This window comes from Neodiprion fabricii, chromosome 5 (genome assembly GCF_021155785.1).
Source record: "Neodiprion fabricii isolate iyNeoFabr1 chromosome 5, iyNeoFabr1.1, whole genome shotgun sequence".
NCBI lineage: Eukaryota > Metazoa > Arthropoda > Insecta > Hymenoptera > Diprionidae > Neodiprion > Neodiprion fabricii.
In genome coordinates this window covers 8,583,181-8,597,647 of record NC_060243.1, presented here as the reverse complement: position 1 = coordinate 8,597,647, position 14,467 = coordinate 8,583,181, and the positions used below count along the sequence as shown (strand labels likewise).

The 14,467-nt window shown below is 37.0% G+C and overlaps 1 protein-coding gene across 10 annotated transcripts in view; it reads left to right on the top strand.

The window, feature by feature from the left end:
• Positions 1-14,467, top strand: part of LOC124183794 (NAD(+) hydrolase sarm1) — a 183,075-nt gene that overhangs the window by 146,381 nt on the left and 22,227 nt on the right. Inside the window, exon 1 of one of the 10 annotated variants that reach the window (XM_046572797.1) lies at positions 4,649-4,848. The exons of 7 other annotated variants lie outside the window; for them this stretch is intronic. In XM_046572797.1, the coding sequence (XP_046428753.1) occupies positions 4,756-4,848 (93 nt within the window). In that variant the 5' untranslated portion in view covers positions 4,649-4,755. Of the gene's footprint in view, positions 1-4,648; positions 4,861-13,983; positions 14,145-14,467 lie in introns of those variants that run through there. 2 more of the 10 variants (XM_046572792.1, XM_046572799.1) reach the window with 2 other exon arrangements.

Here is a 14,467-nt window from a genome sequence, read left to right as displayed (position 1 = left end):
TCCAATATTCATAAAGTTTTTTATATGACAATCAATGTACCACGCTACTGTTCGCAAATTAATTATTCCCAAAATCTATTCGTAGGACAACATTTTTTTCCCACTTCCTTCCGAGTAAACAAACATACAAAAAGCGAGATAAAGTGAGGAAAAAAGTATCGATAACATTCACAGATCTATTTTATCCCCCCCCCCCCCCCCCCCCAAACCAACCAACCAACCAACCAACCGACCAACGAAAGAATGAATTTACAACTTTTCCGAACATCTATATCTAGGGAAATCATTTTTCTAATTCTCACCTACGATTCGGCGGGTGAAAATATTTTTGCTGGAAGATAAAGAAAAGAGATGCGAAAAGTTGGAAAAAATCAAAAAAAAAAAACAAAAAAATTGCGAACGATGCTGACGATAATTAGTATTTCGTTCGTTCTTTTTTATTTTATTTTTTTTTTTTTTTTTTTTTCCACTCCATCGTTTACCGCACAGATGATGGATGGACGGTAATCCACCGTTAGAAAATAAATAAAAATGTAAAACCGTCGTTTCCGCAGCTCAAAATAATATATATCTACACACAAGATCCGGTTTACTCACTCACTTTATATATATATATATATATATATACATACACGCATACGCAACGTTAAACTTTAAAGCCCGCGCAATATAATAGCCTTTTAACGCGCACACATCCGACATGCTGATAGAGAGAGGAGATGACACCAACGGTGACATGTTACACCTCGATTCGCGATGAATCACTCGCGGATTCCCGAATTCTCCCACCCCCTCCGCCTCTAATTCCCCCACCAATCGGATAACGTCGCCGCCGCGTCGTTTAACTCGGCAAACAGCTGATTTTCGCCTACCCCACCTTACCCCGCCGCACCTTTTTGCGCGCTCATCGTCGATATCGTCAGAGAGGAATTCCGCAACTGTAGTTGAGGTCGAAACGATCAAGGAGTCAGTGCAGCGCCCGACGTGGTCGCCTACGCATCTCTCTATCTCTATCTCTCTCTGGGATGATACATGTGATATTTCGTATAATCAATTGTTTATTTATTTATTTATATACATATACATAAGTATTATATGCACGGTGTATTTATTTGACGTTAAAAAAAAAAAAGAAACCAAAAAAAAAAAAAACGTCGTTTTGTTACAGTGTATAACGAGAGTTAACGATAATCGTGTTACGGGATCGGTGATGATGTGATGATTTAAACAAATTTGCTGTGCAAAGTTTGATAAACGAATTGAAATTTTCGTTTATTTGTGTGTTTTTTTTTCTGTTTACCGAACGAGGTAAAAAATATATTTTTTTTTCAATGACATGGTAAATCATTTCACCGATTAATAGATTTTTATTTCAATTCGCTGACTGAGAACTTGTTGAGTGTCGATAACGTTCCACCAATGTCTAAACAGAATTTAGACTGTTATTAAATTTATTTATTAGATTCAGTTTTTATACTCAATCAGAGAATAATTGCGTGTGATTACCGAGTTCTTGTGTTACAATTAAGAGGAGAACAACGATCCAGCTGTAAGATTTCGTACCGTTACCGTTTGCGCGGCGTTATCTCCTCGCAGAGCTTTAAATGTCACATACATATGTATACGTGGTATGTCTGGAACAGATAAATATATTCTCGGTGTAGAGGCAATTTTTGGCGATACTGAAGAAACTCGATGACTGAGTCTTGACTGACTTGACTGAGTCACGGACGGAAGAGATTTTATCGATTGATCGAGGGTGGAATGAAAAAAAAAAACAATTTGTTTTAAAACAGCCAGAGTTTAAACAAGTAAATAAAAATATAATCCGTGCAGGGAATTAATGAACGCATGATTAAATGATAAACGATTATAAATTTGAATGCCAGAACGGCGTGGCGGATTAATTATCAACGCGTGTCGGTTTCACGGACGATCAGTGGGAACTTTTTTTGCTTGAAAACTTGAGGCTTCAAAATCACGTGATTCGGACACAATTTCTTCGTTTCCTTTTTCCTAATTGGAAAATTCTCCGAGGGTTTCTTAATTGGTGTAAACCTGTATCTGAAGTAATTGAAGAAAAATTGGAACCCCTTTTTTTTATTCATTTTTCATGAAATTAGATAATTGTGATTTAATTTTCAACGAGAAAATCGCAGGTGGAAAAATTTTCATCACTTTTCGGTTTCTCGTGTCTAATTTGGTTCGATTTCTTTTGCACTATCCGTCGTTTTATTCTGTAAATAATTAATGCGTTAAATGTATCATTGTCATAATTTGAAGTGTGAAGATCAATAATAAATAAAAATTAACTCTTGCTGTTCCTCGAACGATTCTTAATCACTTTTTTTTTTTTATAGCTGCTACGACTTCCGGGCTTCGGAATAAACAGCTTCTATAATGCTTTTAATAACGATCGGTTTGATCGCACAATAATAAATTAATGAATCTCAACTGACGGTTCGAGTCGGTATTAAACCTTTGATGTTTGAAAGTCGGTTGAATATGTATTTCATATTCTTTGATATAAACGATTTTTCGCAGTCTTGAATTACGTCAAAGGATGTTATTAATTTAATATTTATTTCACGTTGTTCACGAGGCTGGAATTTTGAAGATCGTGTCGAAGTGACCGAAAATTTGTGACTAATTTCTGTAAATTCGGAACAAGGTGGGAAAAAAAATGTCATCTTTTGCAGTCATTAGGAAATTCATTTTTTGCGTCTTACTAGGTTGAATGTTTTTCTTTTTTTTCCTTTTTTTTTTCTTCCTTCCGCTCCCCTGACCGACAAAATTTCGTATAATCTATGAAACTCGATGGAAGTTTCAGCGTTGGATTAATTACTTACCGTACAGGGCGTCACGCTAAATACTCACCAATAACACCGACGGCACGTGACTTCCGTCCGGAAACGTGCACCTCGCTTCAACTTCCTTCGAAATCACACCTACGGGAACTTAAAAACCGTCTTGCCGAGTGATAGCACTTGTCGTAGTGATAAATCGGTTGAAAAGATGGTTAAAAGTCTGTAATCCGCGAAATTGTTTATCCGTTTTGCAAACTCGTCCAGCTTTTGATACAATTTTTTTTTTTTTATGTACAGGGAGTCTTCTGGTAAATTAATATAACGTAATTGAATAATTATCATGTGTTTGATTCAAAATTGCGGCAATTTAACATTTTTACTACGGTAAAAATCAATTTTCGACAAATTCTTCCATTATTTTTCGTATTGTTTAATCTTTCGCGATTCCAGCGTATAAAAAAATTGTTGAAATTCACCGGAAACAGTTATTCTCGCTCATTTCCTTCACACATACAATATATATATATATACATGTATATGTACACATACGAATCTCGAGCAATTATTACTATCATGTCGCGTTATCTTTCCGAGCGGATTACATTTGTGTACAGAGATTTATACACGTGCATGTGTTTCACTTTACGCACACGCGAAACAATCTATGTATGTGTGCATGCATATAGAATCGTGACGAAAAGGGCTTATAATTAAATCGTTACGTTTCAACGTCACGTTTCGCGTTCTATATCGATGAGGAAAAATTAAAAACGCTCGATTTACGATAAAACGATGACGTTAGAACTTCAATTTGCGTTACAGCTCCGTAACTTGCCGAATTCTTTATCTGTGTATTGCAATACGTGCGTAGATAAGTTTCACACATTGGCGAATCGAGTTATGTAACTCGCACAGAGAGACAGTTGAAAATATCATATACGCGATATCAGACGCGACGCCTTTACTCATATATACATACATGTATATATATACATACATATCTATAGATATACGAATATCTTTCACTCGGGAATTTATATTTTTAAATCTTCGAATAGCTCGTGCCTTTTTTTTTTTTTTTTTGACGATTCAAACGTCGATGAAAAAAATTTCGTTTCTGTACCAAGCGATAAAGTTTCTTTTTTCTTTTGTTTCCGTATTTGTATGCAACAATTTAAAAATCTTTTAAACGGGCAATTTCCCATTCCAAAACTGTTTCGTACGTTCAGACGATATTTTATGATCGAATATCTTTCATCCCCCAATTTAACAATCTCTTTTCATTTCGTTTTCTTTTAAGCACATTTTTATTTCGATAATTTCGCGACAGCTTTTGGGATTTCTTTCCTTATTTTTATTCGCGAATCAAGCTCGCCTGATCATCAAGCGGTTGACTATCCGCGATAAGTCGTAACGCTATCAGTGATTATAAAAGACAATATTCAACCTTGAGGAAATCGTGGGTGGGTTACACCTGTATAATATACACCAGACGCCACCTCGTCAGCCTGATAACGTTTCGCATTCTGGCCAATAATTCGCGAGCCGTTCGTTGTCGCGGTTTTTCTTCCGATTATTTATCGCGAAAACAAAAACAGTTGCCATGTATTTTTTTATCTGTTCTAGAAATATCGCCGCGTGCGTATAATAAACATACGTGTATTATTTACCAAATTAGTTTGTTTAAACCATTTTGTTGATAATTCTTCACAGGTTGAATTTCTCCATCTAAATATGTGAAGTTCTCAATTCGCGTTGTTATATGTTTACGTATATTACGTGTGACAGTGATTAAAAACAAAGACTGAGTGCAAGAAAAATTCAGAGGTAAAAAAAAAAAAAAAAAAAAAAACAAAAACAAACTTGAAGAAAGTTGAAGTTTAGAACATTTCCGAAGACGGAGAGAGGAAATTGTTGTTTTAAAAATTGTGACGAACAGGATACATGAATGAGTGTCGATCGGGGATTAAACATGCTGCATACTAGTGGATATCAGTATCGTAGCAGCATGTACAAAGGCAGAGGTGCATTTCTCAAATCGGTAAGAAGAAAAGTACGTAACTTTGAAGATTCACTTTTTATTTAATAATTTTTTATCACATTCATTAATTTTAGTTTACCTCAGACGTATCGTTGAAAAACTCTGTTTAAACGTGTCATCGAAACAAATGTGTCGCTTAACGTTTGTACAAATGAAATTATTCTTACTTGAGTATAGTTATAAAATCTGGTAATAATCAAGTATGTGCGTATTTGTAGAAAAAAAATTTAAATTCGCTTTCAAATTATTACACCACAAAGTGAAACTCGTTCGTACGATATTTGTGAACAATCATTAATCGATAATCTAGTGAAATTCAGGGACGAAAAGAATTTTGTTGAAAGTTGCGTAAAATTTGGCAAAAATTGCGCAAGTCTCGCAATATTACATGTAACTAATTATAACTTGACAATAAGAGGAAGACTCGAGTTTTGTGGTCGAGTGAGGCGGAGGTATAATGCTCACGCCCCTTTATATTTGCAACAGCACGCATAAGGATTTTAACGTGGGTAGATACGAACGATCCGGTTTTCCCTTTCTCATTTTATCCTTGCTTGCATCTTTTTCTTCCGCATATTATTACATTATCATACGTGGATATTATATCGCGTGCGTTTATATTACTTTGACTTTTGTTTCAGCACAATTTACATTCGTAACGTGCTGCAATAAATAATTAACAACCTTATTTAATTTCCTTACAACGCGATTTCGTACATGAGATGAATATCGATCTTAATATTTGTTTTATATGTACACTGCGAATTAAATATTGTTGTTTTTTTTTTTTTTTCTTTTCTTTCGTTCGTCCTTTGAGTACAAAATTTGCTTGACTAATAATTCTGCAAAACAAAAAAATGTCTCGTTCTTACAAACATATCAATTTAGGATGCCGGAAAGTTTTCGCAGTAAATTAGCAGGCAATGTTAAACCAATAACTATGGCAATATTAGTTTAGCAACGTAATGACCGGGATATTATAAATACCTTAAATTAAATAGGACAAGTAGTAAATTTTATCAAAGTATTTTTTTTTTTTTTGTAAATGCTGGTTTATAGTCACAGTGACACATGTACATGAAATTTGTATCGGGACCTTTTTTCGCTATTCGTTATTGTTATTCTGAAGAAGCTGGCATAGGCTGTAGAAAATGGTAAACACAAATTGATTTTGAATGAACAAACCGATAATCGATCAAATCTACGCAGAGATACGTATCGTGTTATACATAAGAAGGATTCGTGGAGGTTTCAACGTGTACGATCAAAGTTCAATCTGCGTTTTATAAGCCAGATAGGAATCGCTTCGATCCGAGTAGTAAAAGCCGTCAAGCAACTACACAGCCGTGTAAATTTGAACGTTTATTTGCGCAACCTGAGTTATTTTAGACTCCGCAGATTATGCATATACCCGCGCAAACACCGGAAATGATTTTCAGAGGCGCAAAATGCTTGATGATAAACCAGAAAATGAAAATTTCAGCTCTGTCATTTTGAGAAAAATTTATCATGACGTCGAGGTTTAAAATTGAGGAGAAACATCCCGGCAATTAAAAAAAAAAAAAGCAAAAAAGCGTACCGTAATACATATTGTACATAATTAAACTCATGAATCACACAATATTTTTCGACAAAGATAGATCATATCTGCACGATCCAAGAGTCATATTCGGCTACATTGCAGTTTAATTTTTCACTGCAATAAAGAAATTCCGAACAATTTTACGAACTCGGTGCTTATTCTTTCGAATTTCGGAGATAAATCGAACCGAAGTTGTAATTAGTCATTCCTAGAGTGAGTTTCTTTTTTTTCTTTTTAATAAATTCACACGAGGTTGCGAAAAATATTCGTCGCTGTTTAATACGATCACAAATTGAGAACCCTCCTCTACAATTGCAAGTTCATTCATCTATCTTATCGAATGGCAAAAATAAGTACTGTTATACCGACAGAGTCGTTCATGCGATCAGCAGTGACGTAGTAACTGGAATGCATCCGAGTCGTCACGTGATCGCAATTACGTCTATAATACTCTATACTCGTATATTACGAGCCGTATTGTATACCGATCGATCGCTCGACCGAAATCGCAATTTTAAGTCATCCCGAAAGTTTTTAGGATTTCAAAGAACCGAATTAAAAGCGATTTAAAACTATCAGGCTAGGTTATGTTGTAACCGGAGTTACAAGTTGTTCAGGGAAGCAGGAATATAATAGCGAGAAAATACGTCACCGAGTTACTACAAGCCTACAGATATCAGGAGATATGACATCACCGTTAAAGAGCGATCAGAGTACTCGGTGTCATCTCTGATCGCGTGTGCGACCTCTTTGACCGAGCGAGTCGTCGTTATCCAATTACGTCATTCCTCAATGGAACTGATCAGGTTTTGAGTAGTCCGGCTTATGTCTGTATGTGTGTGTGTGTGTCTCTTCGTACGGGACGAATGATGTATGAAATTTAATTCGCGATGACTAACCGCCACGCGGCTTCGACGTATACCTATACGTCACCGTTGAATTATCATGCGCAACCGCGCGGTTTGTTTATAAATACCGGTTGCATCGTATCTTGTCCGTTATCTCACATTTTCAAAAGAATTAATTACATGCGAGAAAAAAATCGTGAAAATCGACTTCTCGGTCAGGTTAATTAAATTACGTGATCTAACTATTTCGACGAATTACGTCATTCCTGACATCGGTATTCGAGGAATCGTATTTATCGTTTTTTAGTCTTTTATTCTACCGGATCCAAGCCAAATTGGGTGATTGCGAATACGAAGAAATTCGAATTATCGAGCCTAATCAAATCGCCTGAATCGTGACGCCGTCGATGTAAATATCGCGTCATTATCGGATTTCTGACGGTGCTGATTAAATAGACCCTTCACAAATAATGTATAGTGTATTAGATATTGTATCTATTATCACTCACTCTTTTGCATTAATAAAAAAATCTAAAACGTATACATACATATATATAAATCTTTGAAAATTGTTTGATTTTTCACAGTCATCGTTCGTCCGATTCATCAACTTTTTCTGAACCAAAGACGCGGGAAATCTGAAACTCCATTGCCTGTAAAAGGGACGGACGAACAGTAGTTCGACAACTTTAGCATTCTTGAACTACCAATCAATTCCATGAACTATGCAATAAGTGTGCTGACCTTCAATTATGATTCGAAAACGTGACGCCGCGCGGCGCTCGCGTCGTCGTTACGATATCAGTGACGTCATGCGTGCCAGCGTTACATGCCAAGCTTGGAAATGTATATACTACGTTTTACTTCGTTGCGTCCTCGTGTGTATAGACGTATAATACAATATAGATACACCTATGTGTACAATAGCTCGAGTTAACTTATGACGAGTGTGCGAACACATGTGGCGTACTACGGCGGGCTTACACAGTTGTCGTGGGTGTCATTCATGCAAGGGCTCCTTCTCCTTCTCTTTCTTTCTATCTATCTCTCATTTCTCTCTCTCTCTCTCTCTCTCACACACACACACACACACACACACACACACACACACACACTCTACTACGCAAGATTACGCGAGTACTAATTTTCGCCCGCGGAAAATACCGCGAATCGTTACGGGGCTCATTTAATTGAATCAAGTTTAAGTGAATAGTTATAGCAGAAATTGAAGATTGATTTTGCTTAAGTGATTCAATTACGACGATGATTGTTTGATATTTTTGAATCAAGTGAACTGATTGCAAACTTTTTATCGTGATTTGGAAAAATTGACTGAATTATCACAACTTTGAAAATTAACACGTCAATTGAATTTCTTATTACTGCGTGCTGACTATTTTAACAGCAATTCGCCATATACGGATGTTACATGATTTAATCTTCGGAATGATAATTATGTTGTGGGTAATTTCTTGAAATATTATTTTTCAATGTAATTATAAGTACTCACTACGGTTGGTATGAATTATATAACGACACGTCATCAACATTCTTGACTCTATTATTGTTTAACGATTTGCAGAATCCCGCGTTAGAACAATCGAGTAAAAGGAAATGATAAATCGGAGAAAGAGATTCATGATTCACACTGCACGGGTAAAGATGAAAAAAAAAAACATATTTCTCACACGTTTAGACGGCGAGACGAAAAAGAGCAGATTTTACTCATACTGCAGGAAAAGAGGAACGAGGTTTTTGGTCAAAAATACCCATGTTAATTATATATTTTTTTCTATAAATTTAACAGATTTCATTCTGCACACAGTGATTTTCACTGTTTCTAGTGTGAATTCTGTATTTTACAATGGGATGTGCCCCCCTTTTCCTGCAGTTTTGAGTAAAATACACTCTTTTATTCACTTCCTGTAGAAGAATCGCTTATTATTACATATCAGAGATTATCTCTCGCCAGCCGTGTTGTATTATAAACGACGGAAATAGGTTAGCTGGAAGTATACATATAACTGCGTCTATATGGGTGTATGCATACGTTTGCGCTTAAATTGGCCTGACAACTACGTGATAATGTCACAACCACAAGTTGATGAGCGATTCGTGGTTAGTTTCTTTTTATTTTCATTTTCGCAGCCAACCAAATCATAGATAAATGCATCTCACGTTAAGTCGCGTTAAATTGCGGTTTGTGGTTTAGGCGGTGAACCGTAGGAATGTAGTAGACTTGTTGACGTGTATTGTGTTCGCATACCTTATATAATAAATAATTGTATACGGTATACTCCTACGTACAGACAATCAGAGCATAAACATAGATAAAAGTCATAAGCACGTGAACGTTGGAAAATGAAACTGTTCTTCTTCTTCAACCATAATATCCGTTTTATGATAATTACACTTGTCATCTCTCAGCAAAACTTATGCAGCAGAGTCGAAAGGATGAACCAAAATATATCGTTCCATAACCAACAAGCTAAAATCAATCGCACTTTGGTTATACTTCCGAACGTTAGAATTGTAACCTGCAACAGTTCAATTCTCGTGTACTCGTAACTAAAATTTCGTTACATTGGTCAGTGTCGCGTGACGTCATTGAGGGTTTGAACGCGGGAATTTCAAATTGGTTGAACCGTCGCTCACAAATTAATATAAATAATATCGATGATACCGATTTTCTCCAGACTTTTAGAAACCTCTAATTCGACAAATTAAGCTCACTTTGGCTTTCTCGATTTATTCGGTTACACAATCGGAACGAATGTGATCAGGCCACTTTGAAATAGTGTTTTTCGATACTAGTGCGCGAAGGTTGCAATGCCCGCACAAGCGTGAAGGCGCAGCACGAGCCCGGAGACGAAGGGCGAGTGTGACGCATTCACGCGAGATAGGCATTGCCAACTTTCGCGCACTAGTATCGAACTCTATTTTTTGCTACACCTGTAATGGAAAGTCCGACATACACGATTATATTTACACGAAACCATGGCACGATGTCTGTTCAGTGACGATGCCGAGCACGGCAAAGAGCGACAAACTATTCCGTCGGTGGCGCTAGTGCAGCTGTTTGCGAAATGCGCAAATGTGGATAAAAGCGCGACCGTCTTTTTCGCACACCGCTAGCAATGTGCAAGGTTTATCTTATACCGCTAGCAATGCGCAAAAGTTTTTCCCGCACACGTGTATAAAAGACTACTTTCGGTGCTTGTAAATGGTGCATAAAAATGCACTTTCCATGCAGGTGTTGGAAAAAAGTATACACGACTGTAGTGTAAATAAATGTAAATTCTCGTGATCCTGATTCAACGCAGGTGGTGGATGTGACACGTTAAACTTATTTACGATGCCGGGACAAAAAATTGCCACAAGTAAAATTCCTGCAAGCTATATAGAAGCGCAGCTTACACGTTGTGTGTCGACGATGGTGTGTGTGACACACGGCGACGCGCATCCCGACTCTTTTGCTGCAATAAACAAAGAAGAAATAAAAAGAAAACAGATAACAATAAGTATAAAAAATGCGCTTTTTTGTTCCTTGACGTTGGTGTCACCCTCCTCGGATCTCTGCACTCGTCGCGCAACATTCCTCAGCCTTTTGTTCACTCCATCTTATTTTGCAAATTCGTTTCTTCGACTAGCGTGTCAATCGCGGTATAAATTCGATAATGAGATCGATATTCAACGAAGATCGATCGAGGAGTGACGAAAATTCGAACTCGACAGTTTGCAGACTGTTAGTAAAAGAAGTAATAAATTTGTGTAGAAAGGAAAAAAACAACTGCCTTGGATGAATTTTTCCATTCCACGATATTGGAATCCTTTTTCTTTTCCCACCTTTATTTCTGCTTCTTCTCGTTTCGCTTTCCTTATTTCTCCAGCAGCCGTCTGCAGTCCGTTCTTTTATCATACACAAATGGGTCTTATTGTTAAGCTTCTCGGGGGCATAATGCAAGTTTCTTGTTTACCAAAATTGGGTGCAGCCTGTCTCATCCAGAGCTTGCGCTGTGACATTTTCTGTTCTCAATTGTTTTAAATGTATAACCAACAACTGGAGAAGTACAATTGGAATGCCATTCATGCAGCTCGTGTATATGAGAGACACATAAGATGCATACAGTCATAAATATCAAAACGACAATGCGAATTTGTGGAATTCTTATCGACGACAGCGATCGTAGAAGTTTGTCATAATAGTTGTGAAAAAATATCCAAGGTATTGGTTCGTTTAGAAGTTATTGAAATTTTATCGATGTAAAAACAGAACGTAATTTAAACAAATACGTACCTTTCTACGTTACTTCTAATTGTATAATTTTTTACATGCCTAGATATTTTATTTGACAGTTGAAAGATTGTGCGATAATTTCTTCCCATAATATTCTCAACAAGGCTTTCTTGAGACGAGGACAGCTTATATTTACAGCAAACATTATGCATGATTCCGGATTTTCTCCGCACGTCATTATCTGAGAAAATGATGTAAGATATTTCCTTTTTGAAACGAATAAGCATTCATTTAACGGTAAACATATGAATATTCAAGTTCACACATAATATAAATAAGAAGTGCAGGTTTTTCTGTACGTATAACGAGACGCATAATTTTCCTGTTCATAATATAAATTTATCAAGACCTGCGGTATTTCCGTTTTCCCATACTTCCGCAGAATACTGCTGTGGATTGTGAGAGTAAAAAAAGTGCGATAGTGAACGAGGTAAAATTGTTGCAATCGTGCGTATATAATCATTCTGCTTACTCACTTTTTCATTTTGATATTCGGGAGTGTCGAATTTGATCAATTGTTGAGATCCCCGACACATTCATAAACAAACTTTGATTCTTCTCTGCTAAAAAATATCGAAAAAACACACAAAGGTATGTGATGGACATGAACAAGTGCCTGATTACGAAGATTTTTCTGGTAAAACCGAACGCGCTCGATTAAATCATATGAAAATTACTGATTGACAGGAGAATAAATTGATTGAATTCAATCGATGGTCGCGGAGTGTGATTAACGACGTACGTGCAGCCTGGGCGTATATTATTAACTTCTTATGTTTCCTTATTCTTTCTATTCTTCCCTCTCGTCATCTATAACACTGAAATCGATACCCGGCTTGCAAAACATGGATAAATAAAGTAATGATCAACATCATTCGTACGATATTGTGATAAGATTGGTCAACAAGGTGGTCGGCAATTGATGCAATACAAAAATCACCCTTTTTTTTGTATTACATTTTCTGTTTCACATTCATTTTAAGAATGAGGTAAAAGGAAACACGAAAGAAAAAACGCATAACTCCGATACACGAAATGCGGTCCTGCAGTTGCTGTTATTTTAAATGTCGAACTTGTCGCTATTTGTAACAACGTAGACGAACCAAATTTTGTGAATTTGTTACTTGAATAAAAATTGTAATCTTTTTAACTTCGGTCGACTATAGTTTTGAAGATTCGACTTGCAGTTACTCATCCAAATTGAATCCAGTAAAATCAAACTTTGTCTCTGCAATTTAACATCGTCCGTCATTTTTGTTTTTCCTACGAATGATACGGGAATTTGAAATTGTCCTTGAAAATGCGGTAAGTATACGTGAATTTGATACAGGCGACCGGAAGTTTGTTCATCAAATTGAACTTGCGTAAAATTTCGTCCTATATTTAATAATAAGAACCCTTACTCAACTGAGTTCACATTAAAATCATATCTTCGAAATATTATATAATAAGTCACGTAGTTGTATTATTAACAAGTATAAGCTACTTAAAAATTTTTTCTTTTTTCGCGCCAAAAGTTGAAAAATCAATTAAAGAAAAAAAAAAACAAAATCAAACTCGACAGCCCCTCAAGCAATTCATTTGGATGCTCGATCCTTTTTTCTCTAGAAATCCAACCGATTCGGAAATTCATGTTGATCTGCGAGCGTATTATTTACAACAAGTATCATACGTATTTAACAAAGATTACCATTTGAAGCAACTGTAATATTCAGCAGCTGAAAAACAGGGAAATTTTTACAAAATATTCAGGAAAAATAGGAAAATTTTCGAGTCCCCGCGTCGTTGCTCGACACCCCGATTAAAAAGTGGCAGCAAAGCGTGCTTCGCCCGTTGTTGGTTTCATTGTGAGTGAAAGCTGCCAGCCGGGTCGAGGGGCGGGGAGGGGGGCGGAACTTGGCGAGGTCGTCGCGACGGCGTCGCGGCGCCAGCGTCGCGGTTCCGCCAGTCTGACACCGACTGTCTGTCGCTACTTCGTTCACGAGCAACCGAGAGAGTGACGCGTTCTTTGTGCCAGCCGCGCCGGTGTCTGGCTGCTGGTCACGGGCCGTCACTACTTGAATCGCGAATCCCGTGTCACCGGCAGAGTCTGAAAGCTCCTGAAAAGGAGTAACTCGAATTCGGGAAATCCCGGTTATTCTCGAAACCGCGCGAGAAGCGCGCCGCAACAAAGTTGAAACACGCGTGCCACGCCGAAGCGAACCGACGAACCGCGCTACGATCGTCACACATTACGTAAAGAGTTTCAGTGCTTTCGTTGTTCAAACTTACGTTCGGTTCGTTGAAAAAAAACAAAAAAAATCTTACACGACGTGCTGAAATATCCTGACAACTTTTATACGGCAAATAATTGAGTTTTGGTTATTGTTTGGTTTTTTTTTTTTTTTTTTTTTATCTTTGTTGTTTCGACGAATACGAAAGTGAATTTTCGCGAACGTGTGAGAATAGTTTATACGTGATACATGGTTTTCTATTTAATATTCTTGTGTATAACGTATAATATATAAATATACACGTATCATAAAAAGGCGAACGTGTGTGAAGAGAAGAAGCATAAATGCGCATTGACGTGAGTTGAGCTTTAAACGTGTGAGCATTTATCTGTGTTTATAGAAATCCCGTATCTCTTCGCCTATCTTCAGTTTCTTTTACCGCTTTATCCGACTCAAGTCTTTATTATTCGAGTTCGATTCTTCTCCCGAGATTGCAGTCGGTCTTTCTCTTTTGTCCCCCTTTTGAGATATCGAGGAAATAAGAGAGAGAGAGAGAGAGGAAAAAAGGGAATGAGCCAGTCTATTTTCAGTATCCTCACGCTAATGGAACATACCGACTTATTTTCAGGGTGCTTGAAACGCTCTTGTGAAGCAGCTCTAATGAACGCGCGAGAAGGAA